The following is a 23,997-nucleotide window of genomic DNA, read 5'->3' as shown; positions in this document are numbered from 1 at the left end:
GACGGGGAAGGAGGCAAAGAGCGAGTCGGGGAAACCTGGAACTGAAGGTAGAAAGAAGCGGTAATCGCAGCAGCAGCAAGCAGCTGGAACAGAGCACGGGCACTGGACTGGCAGGCACGCAGCAGCAGCGGGCAGGCAAAAGAGCGGGTTTGACGAGTGGGCGAGTTGGAGTGGATTGATTGATGGGATGGATGGATTTTGGAGGAGCAATGGAGTGTGGGTGGGTGGGTGATGAGTGGGTGAGCGGGTGAAGGTTCCACCAGTCCAGTAGGTGGTACCTGGGTACCTTCGCTTGGACGTGCAATTCCGTACTGTGCCCACGGTAGCGCAGCTTGTAGCGGGCAAGGAAGCTTTGATCAGGGCCGGGAAAGGTCGCTCGTGGTTCGCGGCGTTGTTGGAAAGGTTGAAATACTTGGACTGCCCGCTTCCCTCCCCCCTCTCTTTCCTCTTTTTGCTTCACGCTTGAAGGCCCTTTTTAACTCTCCCTTCGACGTGAGGTCTCGCTCTCCCTCGAGTCCAAACTCAACTCTCCTCTCTACACCCTAATTCTCTCTCGGTTTTTGTGGTCGCCAACACCGCATCACCGCCACCTCACCTATTAATAAGGTCGTCACAACAAAACAACCTTTGAGGCCGCGTCCGCCCACCTAGCTTTGGTTCACCACCTACAACCATATCTACCTAAGCATCACTTGATCACTCCGCGCCCTACTGATCACCTTTATTTCTCCTCGTCCCGATCAGCCCCGAGCAGAGCTTATCTGCCGACAACCGCGTCACAATGGCCGAACACTCGACCACCGGCGCTCCCGCGCTGTCGACCAACATTGAGAGTGGCAACTTTGACGAAAAGGCCCCTCACCATGCCGCCCCTCCCAAGCAAAAGGTCGTGGAGGAAGAGGAGGAGGATGAGGACATTGACGCCCTCATCGAGGACCTCGAGTCCAACGACGGCCATGGCATGGTGAGCTTTCCCCCTACCCCGGTCTCGCCAAGCGCACATCGCGCCCCATTCCGCCCACCACCCGGTCGCTTCGGCCTTGGTTTTGGGGGGGTTGGTGTCGGCCTTGGCAGCTTGACCAATCGGTCAATGATGGATCGCCTGCTAACCCATCTCGTGTCTAGTTTGAGGAAGAAGAGGAGGTCGCTCCCGGATCCGGGCGCGTCATTCCTGAGGACATGCTCCAGACCGACACCCGCGTCGGTCTCACCGAGCAGGAGGTTACCCAGAGACGCCGCAAGTATGGTCTCAACCAGATGAAGGAGGAGAAGGAGAATCTTCTCCTGAAGTTCCTTGGCTTCTTCGTCGGTCCCATTCAGTTCGTCATGGAGGCTGCCGCCGTCTGTAAGTTGGCTCACCAAACATTTTCCTTGGCGATGTTTGCATCTCGCCCCCCACTCTGCCATGGCGCCTCTGCAGCTCAGCGGGGCGCCAAGCGGAGTGGCTTCATGCATCGCCAATCCACGTTCTAACGACAAGAATTGCTTTTGCTAACCGTCTTTACCTGGCAGTGGCTGCTGGTCTCGAGGACTGGGTTGATTTCGGTGTCATTTGCGGTCTGCTCCTTCTCAACGCTGTCGTCGGTTTCGTCCAAGAATACCAGGCTGGTTCTATTGTCGATGAACTCAAGAAGTGAGTTTTGTCTTGTCCTGCTTTCTGCCGCGCCAGACAGCCCTGCTAACCCCCATTGACAGGACTCTCGCCCTCAAGGCTGTCGTCCTCCGTGATGGCACCCTCAAGGAGATTGAGGCCCCCGAGGTCGTCCCCGGTGACATCCTGCAGGTTGAGGAGGGTACCATTATTCCCGCCGATGGTCGCATCGTCACCGATGATGCTTTCCTCCAGGTTGATCAGTCTGCCATCACCGGTGAGTCTCTCGCCGTCGACAAGCACAAGAACGACTCCTGCTACGCTTCTTCCGCTGTCAAGCGTGGTGAGGCCTTCCTCGTCGTTACCGCTACCGGTGACAACACCTTCGTCGGTCGTGCCGCTGCCCTCGTGAACGCTGCTAGCGCCGGCTCCGGTCACTTCACCGAGGTTCTCAACGGCATTGGTACTATTCTCCTGGTTCTCGTCATTCTCACCAACTTGGTCGTCTGGGTTGCTTCCTTCTACCGCGACAACGGCATCGTCAAGATCCTTGAGTTCACCCTCGCCATTACCATCATTGGTGTTCCCGTCGGTCTTCCCGCCGTCGTCACCACCACCATGGCTGTCGGCGCTGCTTACCTTGCCAAGAAGAAGGCCATCGTCCAGAAGCTCTCTGCCATCGAGTCCCTTGCCGGTGTCGAGATTCTCTGCTCTGACAAGACTGGTACTCTCACCAAGAACAAGCTCTCTCTCGCTGAGCCCTACACCGTTGCTGGTGTCGAGCCCGAGGACCTCATGTTGACTGCCTGCTTGGCCGCTTCCCGCAAGAAGAAGGGTATGGATGCCATCGACAAGGCTTTCCTCAAGTCTCTCAAGTTCTACCCCCGTGCCAAGTCTGTTCTCTCCAAGTACAAGGTCCTCGATTTCCACCCCTTCGACCCCGTCTCCAAGAAGGTTCAAGCCGTTGTCGAGTCTCCCCAGGGTGAGCGCATCATCTGCGTCAAGGGTGCCCCTCTTTTCGTCCTGAAGACCGTTGAGGAAGACCACCCCATTCCCGAGGAGGTTGATGTCGACTACAAGAACAAGGTTGCCGAGTTCGCTACCCGTGGTTTCCGTTCCCTCGGTGTTGCCCGCAAGCGTGGTGAGGGCTCCTGGGAGATTCTCGGTATCATGCCCTGCTCTGACCCCCCTCGTCACGATACCGCCCGCACCATCAACGAAGCCAAGTCTCTCGGTCTCTCCATCAAGATGCTTACTGGTGACGCCGTCGGTATCGCTCGTGAGACTTCTCGCCAGCTCGGTCTCGGCACCAACGTTTACAACGCCGAGCGTCTCGGTCTCGGTGGCGGCGGTGACATGCCCGGCTCTGAGGTTTACGATTTCGTCGAGGCTGCCGATGGTTTCGCCGAGGTCTTCCCCCAGCACAAGTACAATGTCGTCGAGATTCTCCAGCAGCGTGGCTACCTCGTTGCCATGACTGGTGACGGTGTCAACGATGCTCCCTCGCTCAAGAAGGCTGACACTGGTATTGCTGTCGAGGGTGCTTCCGATGCTGCCCGTTCTGCTGCCGATATCGTTTTCCTTGCCCCTGGTCTCGGTGCCATCATTGATGCCCTCAAGACTTCTCGCCAGATTTTCCACCGCATGTACGCCTACGTTGTCTACCGTATCGCTCTGTCGATCCATCTCGAGATCTACCTTGGTCTCTGGATCGCCATCCTCAACCGCTCCCTCAACATTGAGCTCGTTGTCTTCATCGCCATTTTCGCTGATGTTGCCACCCTTGCCATTGCCTACGACAACGCTCCCTACTCCAAGACCCCCGTCAAGTGGAACCTGCCCAAGCTCTGGGGTATGTCCGTCCTTCTCGGTGTCGTCCTTGCCGTCGGTACCTGGATCACTGTCACCACCATGTACGCCCACCCCAACGGTGGTATCATCCAGAACTTCGGTAACCTCGACGAGGTTGTCTTCCTTCAGATCTCGCTCACTGAGAACTGGCTCATCTTCATCACTCGGTATGTTTTTATCCTTGATTTTGTGTTGACTATGAAGCAGTATGCTAACTCTTTTCCAGTGCCAACGGTCCCTTCTGGTCCTCTCTTCCCTCGTGGCAATTGGCCGGCGCTATTCTCGTCGTTGACATTTTGGCCACTCTCTTCTGTATCTTCGGATGGTTTGAGGGCGGTGATCAGACTTCGATCGTCGCGGTTGTCCGTGTCTGGGTCTTCTCTTTCGGTGTGTTCTGCGTCATGGGCGGTGTTTACTACATCCTCCAGGACTCTGTCGGGTTTGACAACCTCATGCACGGCAAGTCCCCCAAGGGCAACCAGAAGCAGAGATCGCTGGAGGACTTTGTTGTCTCTCTCCAGCGTGTGTCTACGCAGCACGAGAAGTCGCAGTAAGCGACCTCGTTGCATGGCTTGGATGGGCAGGGTGCCATGGTTATGGCACCAAATTAAGATACCATGGTTTTTTTTAACGCATACCCCGCCCTGAATAGCAGCGCCTCGGCTTTTGGGAGGAATGATAAGACCATGGCATGGGTCGAGAGCCTGCTACAGGGCACCTACTTTAATTTTTCGGAGTCTTTGATCACGACTTTGTCCGGGGACTAGTGGCGCCCCGATACTTTAGACAGATCTAATAAACAGTAAAACATAATTACGTTCACACTGGCTTTGCTGTGGTGGTGACATGTACCTTGCTAGAGGGGTGGTGGTGATGGTGGCGCTGATGGTGGCTGCCGGCGAGCATGAATAAGTGGTTTTTTTGGCTTTGCCCACGTGCACCGACCTCTTGTCATTGTTGGGCAAAGATTTTCATGCTCTTTTGGACAGCCGAACGGCCACTACCAACAACACGAGTCGCTATCTGCACTTTCGACTGCGCCAGAGAAAATACTACTGTAAGCACCAATATCACACCAATTCTCTTTTCTGAAGCGGTTCCCTGTTAGACAACTCGCCACCAACAACCCACTACGAGTTGCATCATCACCGTTTTCTTTTTGCCCCGATTCGGACAATTGTCGGAGATTGGAGGATTTTGGTTCAGGACGCAAAGAAGTCAGGATGCCACCTCCGAGGGAGATTCCGGGGTTTTACTATGGTACGTAAATTTTTTTTCTTTTTTTCTCTTTTTGAGGGTCAAGAGGTCATGTGATGAGGGTTTCTGGCGATGTTCTTTAGCTTTTCATGGGGGACCAATCTCTTACTCTTTAGAGATGGCGAGGGTGTGCGCAAGGTGGGAGAGGGGAAGGAAACTTGGCTGACACATGTGCTGACTTGGGGGATGATATAGATGAGGTCAAGAGGAAGTACTTCAAGATTGAGGATAGCAAAAGGACGGTGTTGCCTGGTGGGGCGGCTGCTTGGGGGAGTGAAGGGGAGGTGAAGAGGCGGAGGAAGGAGGTGGAGAGGGAAAGGGGGGAGAGGGAGTGGAAGGAGAGGGTGAGGAGAGAGAGGGTTAGGAGGGTTGATGTTGGTTGGGTGTTGGGGAGGGAGACTGGGCGGGAAGGGGATGATGGGATTGTAAAGGAGTGGGCTGGGGGGTTGGAGGATAGGGGGAAGATCAAGATGTGGGTTAATTTGGAGGAGGGGGACGGGGGGGTGATTGATTGTTTTTATGTGGCTGGGCAGAGGGAGGCGCAGAAGGAGGGGAGGAAGGAGGGGGAGGATGGGTGGGAGAAGGAGGAGGATGAGGTTGGTGAGGAGTCGGTGTGGGTTTTTGCTGGTGAGTTTGGTAACTTGGTTGGAGAAGGTGGGGGGTTGCTAATAGTGATGATGTAGGGATGGAACAGATGGGGATGTCGGTTTCGGCTGCGCCGTTGGGAAGGGAGGGGAGGTTGGTTTACTCTTGTTGAGGGGGGCAGGATATTGAATTGCTAACGTGTGTTTATCTGAAGGGTCAACTACCTTTGCAACCGGGTACGGAGGTGTCGCTGGCCAGGACGGTACGTTGAACATAGGAGCGAAAGGGGGGACACCAACATGGTTGGTATTAAAGGAAGGCGAGAAGCGCTGTTATTCCTTGGCAACCACATCCATTCCACCACCCCGAAAGCGTACTACGAATATGGATTCTCTTCCGGGCAAGAAGGGTGTTTCCCACGTGGGTGGCCTTCTTTCTGCTCACCCATTCTGGAGTTTTGTGACTCAGACCAGAACCGATTTGCTGACTTGATTCTTGCATTGTAGTCTTGCACAGTGGCGGCCTCATAACCACACTACGTAATAACTACATCAACGCTGGAGACTGGTCGCCTGAAGAGACCGGGGCCAGACTTGTTTTGGGAACCCAGCGTGGCGTGTATTGTGCCCGAGGTCCTGGTGCGACTGCTGCCACGACTGAAATGGACACCAGGCGTCGACCAGCGAAACTTGTGCCGCCTTTTCGGGGCGATGTACTCGCGGTTGACTTTCTTCATGCGCAGCCTCAAGTGGTCCTCGCCGGCACTCGTTCAGGTCACGTTTGTCAACTCGATACGCGGACGGCGCCGGAAGCATGGGATTCGATGGTTTTCCGCCACAAGAGCAGCGTGGCACATCTCAGGGCCGTCGGTGGCTTTGATGTCCTCGCTGCGGGACCAAAGAACGCGATGTGCATCTATGATCTTCGCTTTGTGAAAGCGAAGGAGCAGAAGGCGGGCGAGAAGCCGTTTGAGCCCTGGGAGCGAAACACTGCGGCTCCGGCGGTGGAGTTTCCTGGCTATCGCAACGAGGCACATATCAAGATTGGGCTGGATGTGCTTACGCAGCCGGGGTATGGACATGGTGTTGTTGCGGCTGCTCATGATGATTGCACGGTTGGACTGTACTCGCTACGGGATGGATCGAGGATGCCATCGGGGGATGTGGACAAGAGTAAGGCACCGGGGGTGGTGAAGGCCATCCAGTTCCAGACGGTGGCTTCTGATCAGCATCCCAGTTTGTTTGTTGGCGTTGGATCGGTTATTCAAAAGTTTTCTTATTGATACCCTTACTTTTTTGGTTGCTTTGGCATTGGTAGGCAGGCGTGTATAAAAAAGAACCGAATAACTGAACACGATGTTTAGCATAAAACTCAACGAATGTGATTAGTCATAATTTGATGTCGTGCTGTGGCTGATGATCCCATCAGCCGCCCGCCGCTTCCGTTACCGCGTTGTCGGGTCCGTTTATTCGGCGACCGCGCATCCACAGCGAGCGAGAAGGGTGTGTGCGAAGTTGAAAGCGTGGTGTTACACACAGTTGTATTCGGATGACGCCGGCCGTTGAACATCCGGCGGCATCATCTTTACTAACTCTTTCTTTCAATTCGGGCCATGGCCGGGAACCATGTCAATTTGAATGGCCTTGCATCATTCACACCCGCCGCATCTGCTGCTGCACCCGCAACGGTCTCGGCCCTCATTAGAGGGGGAGGAAAAGGGCCACGAGCATTGGCGCCCGGGTCCGGAGGTGTCGGTGGTGAATTCGGCAGCAGTAACGGGGAATCGTCAACCGCGTCTGCGTCTATTTCCTCAACGATAACGACGCCGATGAGCGGTGTGAACACCGACGGGACTGCCAACAGCAACCTCCCGGACAACACGGCAGACGATGTCGGCACCGGTGGAATCTCCAAAAAGCGCAAGGCGGTCCCGGGATCGAGAGGAGTTGCGAACTTGACCCCGGAGCAGCTGGCCAAGAAACGGGCGAATGGTAAGTGGAGCTTGTTCTAACGTCTTTTTCTCCTGGTGGTGTGAAATCCTCCCCCGATGGCGGTCGGCATCCCGCTCCGGAAAGTGTGGAAACATTTTTTTGGGCTGGATTGCAAGGGCGGGTGCGGTTATCCGGGGGGTATTCATTCATTGTTCTCTCCGGCCCCTCTAACCTGCTCCCCCTAGTCATGGATAGCACTAACGAGGCTGTCAGATCGTGACGCACAGCGTGCTATCCGAGAGAGGCAGCGCCTCAAGATTGAGCAGTATGAGCGGGAGATTCGTGAGCTCAAGTCTCAGCAGCCGTATCTGGAGCTGCAGGCTGCTGTTCGCCAGAGGGAGGCTGTTGAGGCGGAGCTGGCCGAGGTGAAGGCATGTCTGGCTAGTATTATGCACTTGGTTCAGCCTCTGCTGGCTAAGGGGTCGCCAATAGGTAAGTTTTGTTTGTCTCGTCGCGTTCCTGCCCAGAGGTTGATGGGATGTATAGTTGGGCAGCAGCATCCTGCGCCGTTACCTTCGCCAGCTCAGACACACCATCCGTCGTTGCACCACCAACAGCATGGACTAGTAGCACCAACTCCGACATCTGTGGGGTTTTCGGGGTCTGGCCCGGGCAGTGTTGCCTCTCCGGGCTCTGTCGGTACTCATGGACGATGGCATAACAGTATGTCGCCTGTGGTGACGCCCATGTGCACAGAAGGTCAACAACACCAGCAACATCCACACCAGCAACATCCACACCAGCAACATCCACACCAGCAACATCCACACCAGCCACACCAGCTTCAGCAACCTCAACCCTCTTCCCAGGCTGGTATTCTCGCCCAGCAACGCCACGACCTCGGTCACGGGTTGGACCTAGGTTCAGACCGTCTCGGCCTCGAATTCCTCCTCGACCCGGCCCAGAAAATCGCCCGGATACATCAAAACGCTGCTGCTGCTGCTTCCACCCAGTACCATCATCAAGTCCCTCTGTTGATACCACCCACACAAACCCCTTTCACGAAACCCACTCAACCACCACCACTACCACAACATCAACCCCAAGAAGAAGAAGATGATGAAGAAGACTTCTTCACCCTCCCACTCAACTCCCCCCCAACCTGCCCCCTCGACTCAATCCTCCTAGATTTCCTCTCCGAACGCCGCCACCTCCTCTCCCTCCCCTCCTCGCACGCAAACGACGTCCTCGGTCCGCCCTACCCCTCCATCTCCTCCCTCCTCAACCCGTCAACCCCCTCCCACCCCCTATCAAAAGTTTTTACGGACATCCTCGCCCGCTTCCCCGGCCTGTCCCGTCTCCCGGAGCGCGCAGCGGTTTTGTACCTCATGTTCCTCCTCATGCGCTGGCAAGTCTCCCCCACAAGAGAAAACTGGGAGAGGATCCCGGAGTATTTTCGCCCCGGGGGTTTGCAGAGACGGAAAAGGCACCCGGCCTGGGTGGATTATATACCCTGGGGAGGGATGAGGGAGAGGATTGTACAAATGTGTGATGATGATACGGAGGAGGGGGGGATAGAGTTTGAGAATTTTTTTATACCGTTTACTGGGACTTTGAGGGTTGGTTGGGGGGAGGAAGGGGAGGGGGAGGGGGGGTGTGTACTACTACGACAGAAAGAGAAAGGGGCGGTCGCAGGGGTGGGGGATGGGATGGTGATTAATCCCGCTTTTGAGGCGCATGTGAGGAGGTTGGAGAGCTGGAGTTTGGGGGGGGAGTTTGAGAGGGCTTTTCCTGGGTTGGGGGGGACGTATAAATTGAGGAGGGGGTGAGGTAGAATGGGGAGCAACGGCATGATGACAAAGGAGTTGAGGTTGCCTTGAACAGGTGATGTGGAGGTCGGGTATATAAGAGACGTGCATGCACACAGACATTGTGGGATATGGGAATGCCCGTTTGATATTCTTCTGCCTGTGACTGGTTTGGGTATGGTATACGGCAGTGATGTGAAAGGCGGGACAAGAGAACAAATGCATTCTCAGTCACTCCACAATTGTCCAAATACCATTGTTTTCCCTGCTTCTTATGTCAAGGCATCATGCCGAGCCAACCCACTACTAGAACCTCATCATGTTTTACCCAACGCTCTCGATAGGTGCCCATCATCCTATTGCCCCTTTTCCCCAGCCTTGAGTTCTATACCTGGCCAGACACACCAAGTCAGTAAAACATATAATATATTGTTGGCTTAACACCTTTAAAAGAGAAATAACTATCGAAGGATAGCCAAGAGGCCTTCAAAGACAGTCAAGGTAGTGAATACGAGTTGGAAACATAGTCGAGGGCTTGCCTGCTATTTTTGAAGGCCTCAAAAGAGAAGTGAATAAACAAGCTTTAATAAATGAAAGCTGAAGTCATGTCTGCTATATTCAAGGCCTTCATTTTGCAATGCAAGTCCTATTATTTTGTCCATGACGCTGCTACTAGAGAAGAAAAAAAGGCAAACCCTAATAACCACCATTAAACCCCTGAAAGACCGGCCCATTCCTACTCATTTGGATTCCCGGCGGCAATTCCATAACAATTGGATCATCGCCATTCTGTTGGTTTCCATTCCCGCCATGACTTCCCCTCTTCCCATCAAAACCCCCTCCCCTTCCACCCCTATCCTTCTTCCCTCCTCCCCATCCCCCTCTCCCACCACCGCCACCACCACCACCACCACCACCACCACCACCCTGATACCCCCCATCATGGTGATGGTCCTCCTCCCGCCTACTTGACTTAGGCCCGTGACTCCCGCCTTTATCAGTTTGCATCCTCCTAGAGATCGCCTTACTCGACACCCCCGCACCAATCTCAATATCCGGCTCCTCCACCACCATCCCCGTCACAATTGGCCTCCCGCCACTACCGCCGTACGGCGCAGTCAACACCCACTTCCTATCCGCTTCCGTGAGCTTTTGAATAGGAATAACAGAAATTCCAGTGCCGTAATCACTGCAATCCCGGGGCCCAAAGCCCACTCCCCACTTCGTCCGGAGCTCGTTCCCCCTCGCCCCGCCCTCCGACATGGCCGCCTTGGCCTTTTCGGCATCTTTCCTGTAATACATTTTCACAAAGGCGTGTCTCTTCTCCTTGTGAACAATGGCACTTTGGACCTCGCCGAAGCGAGAGAAGATTTCCCGTAATTCGGGCTCGGAAACCATGACCCCGCCAACGAAAAGGGTTCGCGACAAGACCTTGAAGTGGCCAGGGGGAACGGTAGGGTCGTGATCGACCCATTTTTCTCCGTTGGGCTGTGGCGGTCCTTGTTGTTGTTGTTGCTGTTGTTGGCGGGAAAAGTTATCTGGTGGGCTACCTCTCCTGCCCTGGGGCGAGCGCTGGCGATATCCCCTGTCATCATTGTAACCCCGGTTTGGCGAGGCTGGACGGTTGTAGTCGAATCCTCCGCGGTCGTTGCGGCGGGATCGGGGTGAGTCTCTGGCGTCCCAGCGTCCCGGCGAGCGGGAACGGGATCTACCACGGGGAACACGCTCCGGTGAGTGATAGCCGTTGCGATCACGGGAGTCGGCTGCATGTCTGGGCGCTTCCCAGGGGGCTGGACCAGGGCCGGCACTGACGGGAGGAGCTGGGTAGCCGGGGTAAGCGGCTTGAGGTGGCTGCGGGAAGCCGGTTTGTGGGACGGCTGGAGATGCGGTAGCCGCAGTGTTTTGGGTCATGAGCTGCATTACGCTGGCGATTTGTTCGACAGGTACACCTTGGGCCAGCAAAGCGCTCAATAGCTGGACGGCCGCCGGATTGGCAGCTGGATTGGCCGCACCATTGAGCACTGGAGGTGCTGCGGGTGGTGGGAAATGGGCAGGCTGAGGAGCTGCCATGGGTGGTGGAAAGGCATGTGGCAATGTGGACATGTTGACAGGCGGAGCAGCAGGCTGCATGGCGCTATTGCCAGGCTGGCTACCAAGGATGCCGTACAAGGCTGCAGGCAGCGGAGCAGGGGCCGGAGCCGCAATCGGGGCCGGGGCTTGAACTGGAGCTTGGACTGGGGCCGCGGGAGGGGCCGGAGCCGGGACTGGCCCGGCCGAGTGATTACTCTGTGTACTGGGCGCATTTTGGCGAGCCAGGTTGGCAAGGGTCTCAAGAATGTTTAGAGGGTTGCTTTGCGTTGCTGGCGGTGCAGGCGGCTTGCTTCCAATACCAAGCGAAGCCATCAGGTTGGGGGGAGGGCTTCCGGGAGGTGTTGTTGATTGGACTGTTGGCAGGGGTCTTGTCAGAGGTGCATCTACACAAAGAAGCGGTGACATCTTGGATGACCTACGTGTCGGCTGGGGAGCATTGAGCTTCTCCCGCCAGGAACTAACCATGGCAGCGGGAAACGTCTCGCCCTTCTCCCAAATATCGAGCAGTTTCTTGATCTTGTCCTACATACCGGCATACGTGTGAGTTACTAGTCATGGTGATGAAGCAGGGATGTATGTGTATATGTGGGCGCCCAAGACTTTGAGAATGCTGCCGAAGTTCACCGGCTGGACGAGGCAAGACAACGAAGCGAGGGCAGCAGTTGTCTACGCCAACTGTGAGGTCATCGCCAATAGCTAGTTGCAAAAACCCACCCTCTCTCTTTTCGTCTATTGGGTGCTGGAGCGGCAAAAATTCAGTGCATGATCATATGTGCGTACCTTTTGATCTTCTGGAGCCGCCGAGATGCTGTCGTTCATCAGAGTGGGCATGAGTTCAGTCAATCTATGCACGCCCGCAGCATATGTGCCATCTTGCGCTGAAGAATTTATGGGAAACTGTCCCAGAGCCTTGGCCTTCTTCAACCACTCCCGTGCTACTTGGTCTACGACGTAGAGGACGCCCAGCTTGTGTGTTCCGGGCGTTTTCTTGAGATGTGTATAGAATTTTTGGACGATGACCGACTCAGACTATCAAATGAGACACCAAAATTAGTATAACCGTCTACAACATCAAATCGAATCGCTTCACGAGTCCGCTTACCTGTGGGTTGTTGATGCAAAGTGCAGTAAGATTTGAGATCCGAGAACCAGATACGCCTGGAGCCTTGAGGCTGAGCAAGGCTTGCAGCCCAGCCTCGAGCTCTGCTACCGGTGACGATGCCATCTCGTTGTCCACTTCCGGAAGCCTTCTTTGGTGACAATGGATGATGTGGATGACTGGCGGTGGTGATACCAGTGGGAAGGGAAAAAAAAGTCGTTGAAAAAGTCGTTAAAAAGAGCCGAGAGACAGGCCCGTGATCTCTTCTCGAAGTATAATACGACTGAGTGAGCTTGGTGGGGTAGCAGGTGAACAAGATCTATGCCATGCTCCTAGGTCACAATAGAAGAATAAAATACGGTTGGCTGGCTTTTGACTTTGATTTGTTTGCTCTGCCTTGCTCTCGTCAAGGTCCCCCGAGGGAAGTGGCAGCCAGCAGATTACTAGGTTTGATTTGAAGGTCGCGTCGAGTTCACCAAGTTACGTTCGGACGAAACCTGAGAGCATGCGCAAACACCAGAGACGCGTGTTTTTTTGAGGGGGGGGAGCAGGGCACGCAGTAATAGATCCCACTCGGCACAATCCTGCTCAAAAGACTTTCTAGAAGGCTCTGGGGGGGAAATACGTTGGGCTACTGCAAAGTTAGAGATTGATGAAAAAAAAAGTGTGTTCTTGATGAAGTCGTCTTGATGGAAATCGAAGAAGATCGAGATGGCCGGCCTTTTTGCCGCGAAGATGGAGAGGAGGCGGGGAACGAGCGAGCTTTTTTTTGGAGACGGTTGGTAGCTTTTATTTGGGGAGGGTCGCTGTGGCTGTCACACCAAGCCTTGGGTTTCTTGGGCCGGGGTCAAATGTGGCGTGCGCGCGACCAACTGTGGCGTCCGAGGCAGCTGCCAAGCAGCCGGCATGGAGCACTGAGTGGCCCAGGGCCACGAGGTGACGCTTGTCTCGTGAACTGAACCTGGAACCCCACGCTACGCCCAAGCCAAGATGTGTTGCAAAAACTCCCGAGTTGCAGCGAGACGGGCGAGCGGCCATGCAGTGGTTCACGACATTTCCCTTTGGCCGAAGGTGGTTTCCCACTCGGTATGTTTAGGGTTTGCCACAGGGGACTCGCCTCACGAAACAGCAAACTTTCCGAGGGAACGAGTTCGATGGGCAGCTGTTTGGAGCTCCAGCGAGCTTCTCGAAACCCTCGTGCAGCAGGCAGCTTCGAGATGGGTGCCGTGACGTCAACCGGGCGAAATAGCTCATAGGGGTACCAAACAAAAAAGCAACACTTGAGACTTGGGTGCTGGGGGTTCCGTTTACATGAGAAGCTTCCGTACCATGTACCGGAGGGCCCCTCCATTTTAATACCCGGATAGCACTTTGTAGCCATGCATCCACTTCAGAGAAGCCTTTGGAAAGAGGGGAAAATTGCATCACGGGGAGGGAGCTCCGGAATCATAGGTAGAGCCCCTTGTTGGGAATGCCAGCTACACAACAAGACTTGATAGTCGATAGCAGCAGCCTCCCTTGAAATATATATGCCATGAGAATCTCTGTGAGACCATCGGGATCGTCTTTATGATAGCAATGGGGAATCTGGAAGGGAGTGGACAGCCGAACCCCGGTCGGTCCGTTGCCGTGTGTCCGGCCAACCCGCAAAGCCGCCTGCCAAATGCTGGCAGGCTAGGCTAAGCTTGACCTTATTCCCTGGCCCGGGGCGGGCGGGCTGCGCTTTTTTTTACGGCTTGGCTGTCTTCATCAACCCCCAAACATTTTTCACCTCCTCCCTTTTTCTCACCTAAACACCTACAAACCCTCCACATCAGATACCCAACCATGGCTCCTGCGATGCGCCTGACTTCCTCCGCCCTCCGGGCTTCGTTGAAGGCTTCGTCCTTTGCGACCAAGCAGACTGCCTTCACTGCTGCCCGCTGCTACTCCTCCAAGACCCAGGTACGAGCGAGACGACGCCCGACGCCAAATGCGCCCTGACATCATCCATTGACCGTGCTATCGTGCTGCAGACCCTCAAGGAGCGTTTCGCCGAGCTCCTCCCCGAGAAGATCGAGGAGATCAAGGCTCTCAGAAAGTACAATGCCTGCCCCTCGCCCGCCCGCTACAAAGAATTGCTGCTGACGAGCTGTCGTTAAACCCACAGGGAGCATGGCTCCAAGGTCGTTGACAAGGTCACTCTCGACCAGGTCTATGGCGGTGCCCGTGGCATCAAGTGCCTCGTCTGGGAGGGTTCTGTCCTCGACGCCGAGGAGGGCATCCGTTTCCGCGGCAAGACCATCCCCGAGTGCCAGCAGGTCCTCCCCAAGGCCCCCGGCGGCAGCGAGCCCCTTCCCGAGGGTCTCTTCTGGCTCCTCCTCACCGGTGAGGTTCCCACCGAGCAGCAGGTCCGCGACCTCTCTGCCGACTGGGCTGCCCGCGCCGAGATCCCCAAGTTCGTTGAGGAGTTGATCGACCGCTGCCCCAGCGACCTCCACCCCATGGCTCAGTTCTCCATGGCCGTCACTGCTCTTGAGCAGACCTCTTCCTTCGCCCGTGCCTACGCCAAGGGCATCAACAAGAAGGAATACTGGGGATACACCTTTGAGGACTCCATGGACCTCATCGCCAAGCTCCCCACCATCGCTGCCCGCATCTACCAGAACGTCTTCAAGGGCGGCAAGGTCGCTCCCGTCCAGAAGGACAAGGACTACTCCTTCAACTTCGCCAACCAGCTCGGCTTCGGCAACAACGCTGACTTCATTGAGCTCATGCGTCTCTACCTCACCATCCACACCGACCACGAGGGTGGCAACGTCAGCGCCCACACCACTCACCTTGTCGGCTCTGCTCTCAGCTCCCCCTTCCTGTCCCTCGCTGCCGGTCTCAACGGTCTTGCCGGTCCCCTCCACGGCCTCGCCAACCAGGAGGTGCTCAACTGGCTCACCGAGATGAAGAAGGTCATTGGTGATGATATCTCCGATGAGAGCATCACCAAGTACCTCTGGGACACCCTCAACTCCGGCCGTGTCGTCCCCGGTTACGGCCACGCCGTCCTCCGCAAGACCGACCCCCGCTACTCTGCCCAGCGCGAGTTCGCCCAGAAGCACATGTCTGAGGACCCCATGTTCAAGCTCGTCAGCCAGGTCTACAAGATCGCCCCCAAGGTTCTTACCGAGCACGGCAAGACCAAGAACCCCTACCCCAACGTCGATGCCCACTCCGGTGTCCTCCTCCAGTACTATGGTCTCACCGAGGCTAACTACTACACCGTCCTCTTCGGTGTCTCCCGCGCCATTGGTGTCCTTCCCCAGCTCATCATTGACCGCGCTGTCGGTGCCCCCATTGAGAGGTGAGTTTTATTCCTGACATGTACGCAAACAGCAAGCTAACTATTGTTTCTGCACAGACCCAAGTCTTTCTCCACCGAGAAGTGGATCGAGATCTGCAAGAAGTTGTAAGTTATGTACGAGGACGGGGAGTAATGCGGGTTATGGGTTAGGTAGTTGGGAAAATTCGGCGCGAAGGGATCGTTACGGGTTTTTCAGTATAGAATGGATGGGAAATATTCAGCGATTGCTTCAGCCCCTGGAGGCATTGATTGGTTTGGGGCTACGCGATTACTGGGTGATGGCTGTCCATTGAGTTGTACGATACAGATTTTTCCGTATTCCGGGCCACTCGGCCACGCACATGTTCAATGAAAAGTTCTTAGCTGCAACATCTCTGTTTCCAATGCATGCAGGGCCGGGCGGGACTCATGGGGTGGGGGGGCTGTAGGAGAGCGACATCGAACGGGCGTGTGCCACATGCAATCCTGATGGAAGTCAAGTCAAGCTGCGGCTTCGGACCCTGGATGCAGGAAGCACCGTCAGAGTTGTTTTTGGTTACACACTCGGTGCGCTCGGTCCGGTCATCAATATCATCAAACACCTTGCCGCCACAAAAGAACCCTGGGCAAGGAGCATCCTCGGGGCACTGCCGCACTGCAGACCGTAGATGCTGTTGGGTTCTTATGGAATTCATGTTACAAAGATGAATTCGAGATTTCTACACCACCAGAGATGAACTGTCGGTGAGGAGCAGCTGAAGAAAGACGGCCGATGGACCAGCTGCTTCTTATCTCTAGCGCAGACAGACTGAGTGGCCGGGTCAGCTCTACCCCAAGCCGGTCCGGCCGGATTCATAGGTGAGGTCAGAAGTGAGACTGGTCCCCAAAACAATTGCTGTTGAGGTGCCGAGGCGGGTGGTTGAGAGCAGGGGTGTGTCAGCCGATTGGCGTGCGTTGAGCTTTGGCCCGTCTAAGAGTCTAAGACGGAACGGGCAAGCACTGCCAACAACTCGGGATTCCCCCTTGTCTCCCCCAACCATTGGAGCTTTATCGGGGTCCTGTCTTTGGGTCCTTTTTTTTCTTTCTTTCTTGTCTCTCTTCCTCGACAACAAAAACATCAACGACATTGTCGTCGCTGCCATCGTCAAATCCTTCCTTCATTGACACAGCCTCATCTCCGTGTTCTTAGTCGTAAGTGGATCCCCCTCTTTCATATGCTGGCTGTTGCGTTATCCGCATTACCGCGGGTATCCCCCCCCCCCCCAATTGACCATTCCCCATGGGTGAGCCAAGCTCTCCCGCCGGGACCTCGCTTCTTTGGGCAATTCAAATCCACATCTACAATGACAGATTGAGCCTCCATCGGTAACACGTGCAATTTTATTGTTTTAGGGGAGCCGCCTTCTCGCTGCGTTGCAAGCCGCTCAAATCATATTCCGGGTCGCCTCTACCACTGCTCAGCATCATCAGCAACAACCTGACTCCCTAGCTTCCAGCCAATCCGCCCTTTCTTGCAACCTGGGCTGCCCCTCCTCGACCTTGCCCACTCCCCCCCCCGCGTTTCCACACCTTCCAAATACCCACCTCTCATCACACCCACACACCCGCCGTCCGGACATTCTCCCGTCCTCCGCAAACTTTACTCTCTCTCTCTCCTCTCTCTTTCTGATCCTGCGACGAAGCACCCTTTTCCCTTGGTCAGGGCCCCTATCACAGCAACATCCACCAAGTCATGTCCGCCGCTATTGCCTCCTCTCTCCCGGCTTCCGAGCCTCCCAAGCTCGAGAAGAAGCCCATCAAGTTTTCCAACTTGCTCTTGGGCGCCGGTTTGAACCTGTTCGAGGTCACCTCCCTCGGCCAGCCCCTGGAGGTCATCAAGACCACCATGGCGGCGAACCGAGGTGATGGTTTCGGAGCTGCTCTTGGCCGCATTTGGAACCGTGGTGGTGTTTTCGGCTGTAAGTTTTTCTTCGGATAAGCAAAAAAAATTGCCAACAAGTAGCATGCGCTGACTTTGCTCTTGTCCAACAGTTTACCAAGGTCTCATTCCCTGGGCCTGGATCGAAGCCTCCACCAAGGGCGCTGTCCTTCTCTTCGTCGCTTCCGAGGCCGAGTACTATGCCCGCGCTGCCGGCGCCGGCGAGTTCGGCGGTGGCATTTTCGGTGGTGTGACGGGTGGTGTTGCGCAGGCGTACGCTACTATGGGTTTCTGCACCTGCATGAAGACGGTGGAGATCACCAAGCATAAGATGGCTTCCACCGGCCAAAAGGCTCCCGGCACCTGGGCCACCTTCATGGACATCTACCGCCGCGAAGGCATCAGAGGTATCAACAAGGGTGTCAACGCTGTTGCGATTCGCCAGATGACCAACTGGGGTTCTCGCTTCGGTCTGAGCCGTCTCGCTGAGCAGGGCATCAGGGATCTCACCGGCAAGAAGGAGGGTGAGAAGCTGAGCGCTGTGGAGAAGATCACTGCCTCGGCGCTGGGTGGTGGTTTGTCGGCCTGGAACCAGCCTATCGAGGTTATCCGCGTCGAGATGCAGAGCAAGAAGGAAGATCCCAACCGCCCCAAGAAGATGACGGTCGGGAATACCTTCAAGTATATTTACGAGACGAACGGGCTCAAGGGTCTGTACCGCGGTGTGACGCCCCGTATTGGGTTGGGCGTCTGGCAGACGGTTTGCATGGTCGCCATGGGTGACATGTGAGTTTCCTCTCCCGCTTCCAGTATCTCTCACTTGACCAGCTGCTAACCATGTTTGACTAAACAGGGCAAAGACGTATGTCGAGAAGCTGACTGGCGAGGCCGTCACCGCTAAGCATTAGATGGCGTTTTGATGGGTTTTTTCATATGATTGCATCAGGGCTCTACTACTACATACACACATCGTTTATATCACTTAGAATGGATCGGGATCGGATCAGGTTAGGCGGTCGGTCGGTTGGTTGGACAACTTACTACTGGTCGGGTAACGGTCAGGTCATCTGGTTTTGCGCTTTTTCGGTGGTGAGGGGTGCCATAAAATCAACAGAGATGTTTGGTTGTTTGTTTCATGATGCGTTGCGTTCAGTCTTGGGGATAGTGGGGTGGTAATGATATATGTGTTGGTTGATGTTTGCTTGTCTTAATGTTGCTGTTGTGTGATTTTTTGCCTTGAATTGCTTGCTGTTGATCTTTTTGAGGTGTAGTGGCATGTGATACAAAAAGCGAGCTGGTGTGGCAGTTGCACATTCTTGGACTTGGCAGATTGGACACCAACATAAGCGGGCGATGAAGTGGAATATATATGGTGGCTATGGAGTCTGGTTGGGTGATAGATGAGTACAGATATCATTGGATATCATATAAGCATGTTACCTTTGACCTTGCATCATTATCATTTCGAACATCAAATACTGCAGGCACAATGATATCCACATGGAGAGACATTCTGTCCTCTTTTCATTCTGTTTCGTTCTTCTTCTTGTCAGACCAATTCTGGCCTCCAAAGTAATTATGTGACGTTGATGTCTGGAGCTGAATGGCCTATTCAGTCTTCCCGTTTCCTGTATGCTCCCCTCCAAATCCTTCGGGTATACCAATACTGCTCCTCCCCTTCCCTCCCCCTTCCTTCTTATCTTTCCCCCCGCCCATGAAACGCCCATCGAAAAAAAGAAATCAGCTTTAAACTCCCTAAACGCCCTTATGTCTTTCCCATCCCATCCCATCCCTACTAATGCTATTATTTGCCCCTCCCCCATAAAGAACGAAAAGGAAAGAAAAAGATTATGTGTGGTGAGTGAGTGAGTGAGTGAGTGAGTGAGTGAGTGAGTTGCTCTAGAACCTGTCCATATGAGCAGTAGAGTAATGACTCCCCCCCGTATAAGCAGGATGCAGTGCGGTCGGCGGACGCTGAATGTCAGGAATCACCGGGCTAGCCCGACTATTGCTGTTGCTCATGTTCAGATTCCCATACCCCGTCCCCCTTTCCACATCATCATTATCGTCATGAATCGGCATCGGCTTGCTAATCTGCAGGTTCCCGCGCGACTTTCGAAAGTTGAACTTGGGGGGGATGGGAACAGAAAAGTGGTTCGTCATGCGCTTGTAAAAGGGCTGACTTTGTTGAGGGGTGGTGTTGTCGTCGTCCTCGGGGTAATGTTGCTGGTGTTGACGGATGGAGTTGCTCCGGACAGAGGATTGATACCCAGAATCGTAGTATTCTTTGGAGTTCTGGTTGGTGGGCACGGCGAGAGAGCCGTCGGAGCGAATATTCCGCGCGGTGATGCCATTCTCCCCGTCGCGAAACACAACACTCGCAATCATGTTGAACACCCCGAAAGTGATGGCCAAAATCCCAGACGAGAGGACGAGTCTCCAGATTGGCAGGCCCAAGTTGTCGATGCTGTACGCAGGCTTGACCAAATCTGCCATGATGCCACAACCCGTGATCATCAGAGCTAGACCGAGCCAACCAAGCGAGTGGTCGGGCCCGAGGATGGGAAAGTTGTTCTTGAACCAGGGCTTGAAGAGGCCGATTTCGGAGATGAAGAGGACGATGCTGATGGCGAAGACGAAGAAGTGGGAGATTACGTCGAAGAATTGAAAGTGGCCGGTTATGCCGGACAGGACGATCATTGCCCAGCACGAGGCCATGATCACGATCAGGGCGACGAGGGTCATGGCGCGGAGGGCGTGGAGGATTAGGTGGCCTGAGCCGCGGAGTTTGGGGGAGGTGGCGAGGGAGAGCATTTTGTTGTTGTTGTTGGGGATGGTGGTGATTGTTGTTGTGGGTTTTCTGAGGAGAAAGATGTTAGTAAGAGTATTTCATTGGGGTTCAGGTTAATTCATGTGCTTGGGTTGAGAAGATGGACCTCGGTGAGAGATTTGGTGCTGTGGTTTAAGGGATTGCTCAAGTTGGCCGCGTTGTCCACGAGGAGGAAATGGTTGATGCTGTGGTCCATGAGGAGGAAGAGGAGGTTGCTGCCATTGTCCAGGAGGAGGCGGTTGACGCCACTGTCCAAGAGCTGGTGGCTTGAGTCCTTGGTGTTCCTGGATAGGGCCGGGAGGTTGTTGGGGTCTTTGCCCAAAAAGAGGAGGATGTGGAAGTCCCTGAGCCGGAGAAGGCATCGGCATCTGTCCTGACCCCAAAGGCCAGTGTGGCCCGCGGTAAAGCTGCGGCTGCCCAACCAGGACATCTTCAACATCCGATTCCTCCTCTGACTCTTCCTCAGACTCATCTGTGGAGCTTGACTCTATCGATTCACGGCCTCTGATCGGAGGCAATGTTGGAACTTGGCTGGCGGCAGATGCTCTCCTTGGAAGCTGAGTTGGCTTCCGCGAATGGGGAGTGCCCGGCCTATCCGTCACAGGAGCTTGTTCGGGCATGGGGAAATACTCTCCAGGAGCTTGTTTGTCGACAATTTTTCGTTGCTTCGGGGGTAACCGGGTGTCGAGATTTCCAACCGGGGCCATCTTCTCAGGAGGGGAGGTGTAGGTTCTAAACTCATAAGTACTTACATATGTGACTCGTGCCAGTTGGCAGACTGCTCAGCAGGTAATGGCGAGTGATGAAGTGATTGAGTGATTGTCGGATGACGATCTGGCTAGCAGATGTGTCGAAAGTTATGTGTAGATATCGTGTGATATGTTGACGAATTTTGCGAAGAGAGAGGGAAAAAAAACACAAGGAAATATCTTGAAGATAGAAAATGTAACCAGACTTGGTAGTGAGAAAATATGATATGGGATAGGAAAAAAAATGAAAAATAGAGATCAATAGAAGAAAACTCCCATTGTCCAGGGGTACAATGGTGAATCTAAGTGATGAACAAAGACAATAGGTGGGAAGAGCTACAATAGACTTATGTGAAGTGGCGATCGGGTTTATAACAATGGAATAAGGCACCTGCCCTTGTCATGGGCAAATCGCCATCTGCCCAAAAATAACGTCTGCGGCTTTCCCACACGGCAGTCTGTAACAAGAGGGGGGAGGGGGAGGGGGAGAGCAAAGAACTGGTTCATGGGTCTTCTGGTGAGTGTTTCGCATGGGGCAGAATGTTTCTTGTCATTCTGACCAATGAAGCTGTAGGCGCCTAAAAAACTCCAAGCCAGACATGTCCCCAGAAATTGATCATGAGCTGGGGTAACTGCATCTCCCACGGTCTAGCTCATGGCCTTGCCTTGAAGCCCTGTGTTGAGCAAAACATTTTGGCGATCGAGGGCCACCCGATCAAGACAGCTTCAGTGGAGTCTCGCGGCTGCCAGCGCATAGCGGGAGAGGTCCGGGTTGGTGTGGTCCAATGGTTCGGCAGTCAAGTCATGAAGCGAGAACGTCAACCGTCGTGGTAACATTGGAATATGCGGCGGCGCGAAAGAAAAAAAGCCGGGGTTCAGATGCATCGAGTGGTCGCATCTTCAAGTCTGCGCGTGGAGGGCAAGTCGATTGGCTGGCAATGAACCATGATGGTTTCAGGTGCTTTTAGCCTTGGGCAGCACTCGATGCGGCATCTTCTCCCGTGAAATTGCAGGGCTTCATTAAATACGCAGAGAATGAGTCAATCGTGAGATGAGAAGAGGAAGAAGAAGTTTTCTTGAATTCAACAGCATCGACTTGATCTTGCTTGTCAAGTGTTGAAAGAGAGATGGTCTTCAAAGAAAGACATGGTGCAATGCACAGACCACCTTGCTCTTTCGATATGGGACACGGACCACATGATGTTGACAGAGGAAAACCACCACAACCGTTCATCAGAAGAATTGGATTTTCAAGCGGCTGATCTCAAGGCATGTTTCCGACCAGAAATCTCCCATCATCAAAAATCTGCACTGTGATTCCCGGGTCCGTTTGCGCATCAGTCCTTGCAATTTTCGTTGCGCCATGAGGTTCTGCTGTGCTGCCGCCGCATGTAACACAGTTTCACGGAATCTTGGAAACTCATCCACAGCAAAGTCTCATCATCGGATCAAGACCGGACTCGGGGTCCCTCGGAAGCTCATTTCACTTCAATGATTCAGTAGACGCCGACAAAGCGCGGCTTTCCGCGCGTCTAAATCATCGTGCTCCCAAAGACAACCCTTCCCCCTGGTAACAAGCGCACGTGCCATCCTCCTCAGCTGAAAACGGCGATTGGTCAAGAGGTCACGCCCTGTTTCCCCACCCATCGAAACGCCCAGAATCTCGATTGCTGTCTTTTCTGCACAGCCTCGCCCAGGGCCCTTAAACGGCGAGCCACTCACAGCGCTGCAAAGAAGAGGAGGCAGCCTTCTCCCAGTTGCTGACCACCAAAAGCGCAATTCACCTTCCACCGCCAACCGCTCGTCAGCTTTTTTCTGCAAACCTACCTACGAACCCCGTCAGTGGTCCGCCGTCCAACTTGATTCACCACTCTCCGCTTTCGCAGCACGACCCATACTCGCTGGTTGCGGATCGATCCCCCCTCTCCCTTCCGAGAACCGACGTCATCTTCTTGGACACTTTTTCACTTCTTATTAAACATTCAACATGGCCCGCGGCAACCAGCGCGACAAGGCCCGCGAGGCCGCTCAGAAGAAGGCAGCTGCCCAGAAGAAGGGCCACAACATGTCCGGCAGCGAGCTGGCAAAAGCCAAGGAGATCGCGGCTCAGAAGATGCGCGAGAAGCAGGCTGCCGGTATGCACTCATTACCTCTCTCCCCCCTTCCTTCTCCTCTCTACCACCAAGTCACTAACCACCACCCACTCCCTCCAGCCGACGCAAAGAAGGCCGCCGAAGCCGCCGCCGGAAAGAAATAATATCCTAATCCATAATTCCGAAATCAACAAACAAACAAAACAGTTTATCGACACGAGCAATACCCAGGATACCCCACCAAAATCCTTTTGAACAACAACCCGCGCCGAACCACAGTCGACGAGATACCCCAATCATCAGGATATATACACGGCCCCTTGGTTCGTCTCGTTTTGTATTCGATAACTACCCAAAAATACAACCCTCTTTTCCACCAACGGAGAAAGGGTACGAAACTTTTTATGTCAAACTGGAGTAGAAAAGGGGAAGCATGGCAGGGGATTGCGAGCATTTATCTGGAGCAGGCAAGGCAAAGGGCGAGGGAATGATTTGTTTTCAGTGTGATTTTTTTTGGAGGCGCTAGGAATTTTTGAGACAAGATTTTCCCATAATCATTTGGCATTGGTGAATGTGACTGGTGATTAAATTGCTTATGGGTTGCCATGGCATGACTAACCCCCTTTCTCAACAGCCCAACACCATTGGATTCAAGAATGACGTTGATACACAGCCCATATAGCGCATCGTGTCTTCAAAGTCGCGTCGTAAAATAGAAACAAGACATGCACTCAACAGAATACAATTATCTACCCTACCCAGTACCTCTCCTACCTCCCACCTCCCTCCTGCTTTTTTTCTTTGATCGTGTAATGACAACAATAAATCTACCGTTTGGTATCCCCCCCCACCCGTCAGCCTTATTCACACGCTAAACACAA

General features: G+C 54.2%; 8 protein-coding genes across 8 annotated transcripts; 6 read left to right on the top strand and 2 right to left on the bottom strand.

Moving 5' to 3' along the window:
- Positions 1 to 781: 781 nt before the first annotated feature.
- Positions 782 to 3,996, top strand: PODANS_3_6820 (uncharacterized protein; the record flags this gene model as incomplete). Its single annotated transcript, XM_001909450.1, has 5 exons — positions 782 to 964; positions 1,126 to 1,345; positions 1,513 to 1,633; positions 1,696 to 3,609; positions 3,669 to 3,996. The coding sequence occupies 5 exons, from the start codon at positions 782 to 784 to the stop codon at positions 3,994 to 3,996; spliced, it is 2,766 nt and encodes a 921-aa protein (XP_001909485.1).
- A 1,949-nt stretch (positions 3,997 to 5,945) lies between these two features.
- On the top strand, positions 5,946 to 6,566 carry PODANS_3_6810 (uncharacterized protein; the record flags this gene model as incomplete). The annotated part of the gene is made up of 1 exon (XM_001909449.1): positions 5,946 to 6,566. The coding sequence occupies one exon, from the start codon at positions 5,946 to 5,948 to the stop codon at positions 6,564 to 6,566; it is 621 nt and encodes a 206-aa protein (XP_001909484.1).
- A 330-nt stretch (positions 6,567 to 6,896) lies between these two features.
- Positions 6,897 to 9,044, top strand: PODANS_3_6800 (uncharacterized protein; the record flags this gene model as incomplete). Its single annotated transcript, XM_001909448.1, has 2 exons — positions 6,897 to 7,275; positions 7,471 to 9,044. The coding sequence occupies 2 exons, from the start codon at positions 6,897 to 6,899 to the stop codon at positions 9,042 to 9,044; spliced, it is 1,953 nt and encodes a 650-aa protein (XP_001909483.1).
- A 675-nt stretch (positions 9,045 to 9,719) lies between these two features.
- On the bottom strand, positions 9,720 to 12,137 carry PODANS_3_6790 (uncharacterized protein; the record flags this gene model as incomplete). Its single annotated transcript, XM_001909447.1, has 2 exons — positions 9,720 to 11,636; positions 11,895 to 12,137. Coding segments are annotated over 2 exons (2,160 nt in total), but the record flags the coding sequence as incomplete, so codon positions are not given.
- A 1,903-nt stretch (positions 12,138 to 14,040) lies between these two features.
- Positions 14,041 to 15,656, top strand: PODANS_3_6780 (uncharacterized protein; the record flags this gene model as incomplete). Its single annotated transcript, XM_001909446.1, has 4 exons — positions 14,041 to 14,157; positions 14,229 to 14,293; positions 14,363 to 15,547; positions 15,605 to 15,656. 4 exons carry the CDS (start codon positions 14,041 to 14,043, stop codon positions 15,654 to 15,656), a joined length of 1,419 nt encoding a protein of 472 aa, XP_001909481.1.
- A 1,602-nt stretch (positions 15,657 to 17,258) lies between these two features.
- PODANS_3_6770 (uncharacterized protein) lies at positions 17,259 to 18,352 on the top strand (the record flags this gene model as incomplete). The annotated part of the gene is made up of 3 exons (XM_001909445.1): positions 17,259 to 17,484; positions 17,558 to 18,230; positions 18,298 to 18,352. 3 exons carry the CDS (start codon positions 17,259 to 17,261, stop codon positions 18,350 to 18,352), a joined length of 954 nt encoding a protein of 317 aa, XP_001909480.1.
- A 991-nt stretch (positions 18,353 to 19,343) lies between these two features.
- Positions 19,344 to 20,258, bottom strand: PODANS_3_6760 (uncharacterized protein; the record flags this gene model as incomplete). The annotated part of the gene is made up of 1 exon (XM_001909444.1): positions 19,344 to 20,258. One exon carries the CDS (start codon positions 20,256 to 20,258, stop codon positions 19,344 to 19,346), a length of 915 nt encoding a protein of 304 aa, XP_001909479.1.
- A 2,752-nt stretch (positions 20,259 to 23,010) lies between these two features.
- PODANS_3_6750 (uncharacterized protein) lies at positions 23,011 to 23,280 on the top strand (the record flags this gene model as incomplete). The annotated part of the gene is made up of 2 exons (XM_001909443.1): positions 23,011 to 23,158; positions 23,237 to 23,280. 2 exons carry the CDS (start codon positions 23,011 to 23,013, stop codon positions 23,278 to 23,280), a joined length of 192 nt encoding a protein of 63 aa, XP_001909478.1.
- Between the last annotated feature and the right edge of the window lie 717 nt (positions 23,281 to 23,997).

Source organism: Podospora anserina, chromosome 3 (assembly GCF_000226545.1).
Source record: "Podospora anserina S mat+ genomic DNA chromosome 3, supercontig 2".
Taxonomy (NCBI): domain Eukaryota; kingdom Fungi; phylum Ascomycota; class Sordariomycetes; order Sordariales; family Podosporaceae; genus Podospora; species Podospora anserina.
Note: the sequence above shows the minus strand (reverse complement) of the source record. Positions and strands in the feature narration are given on the sequence as shown.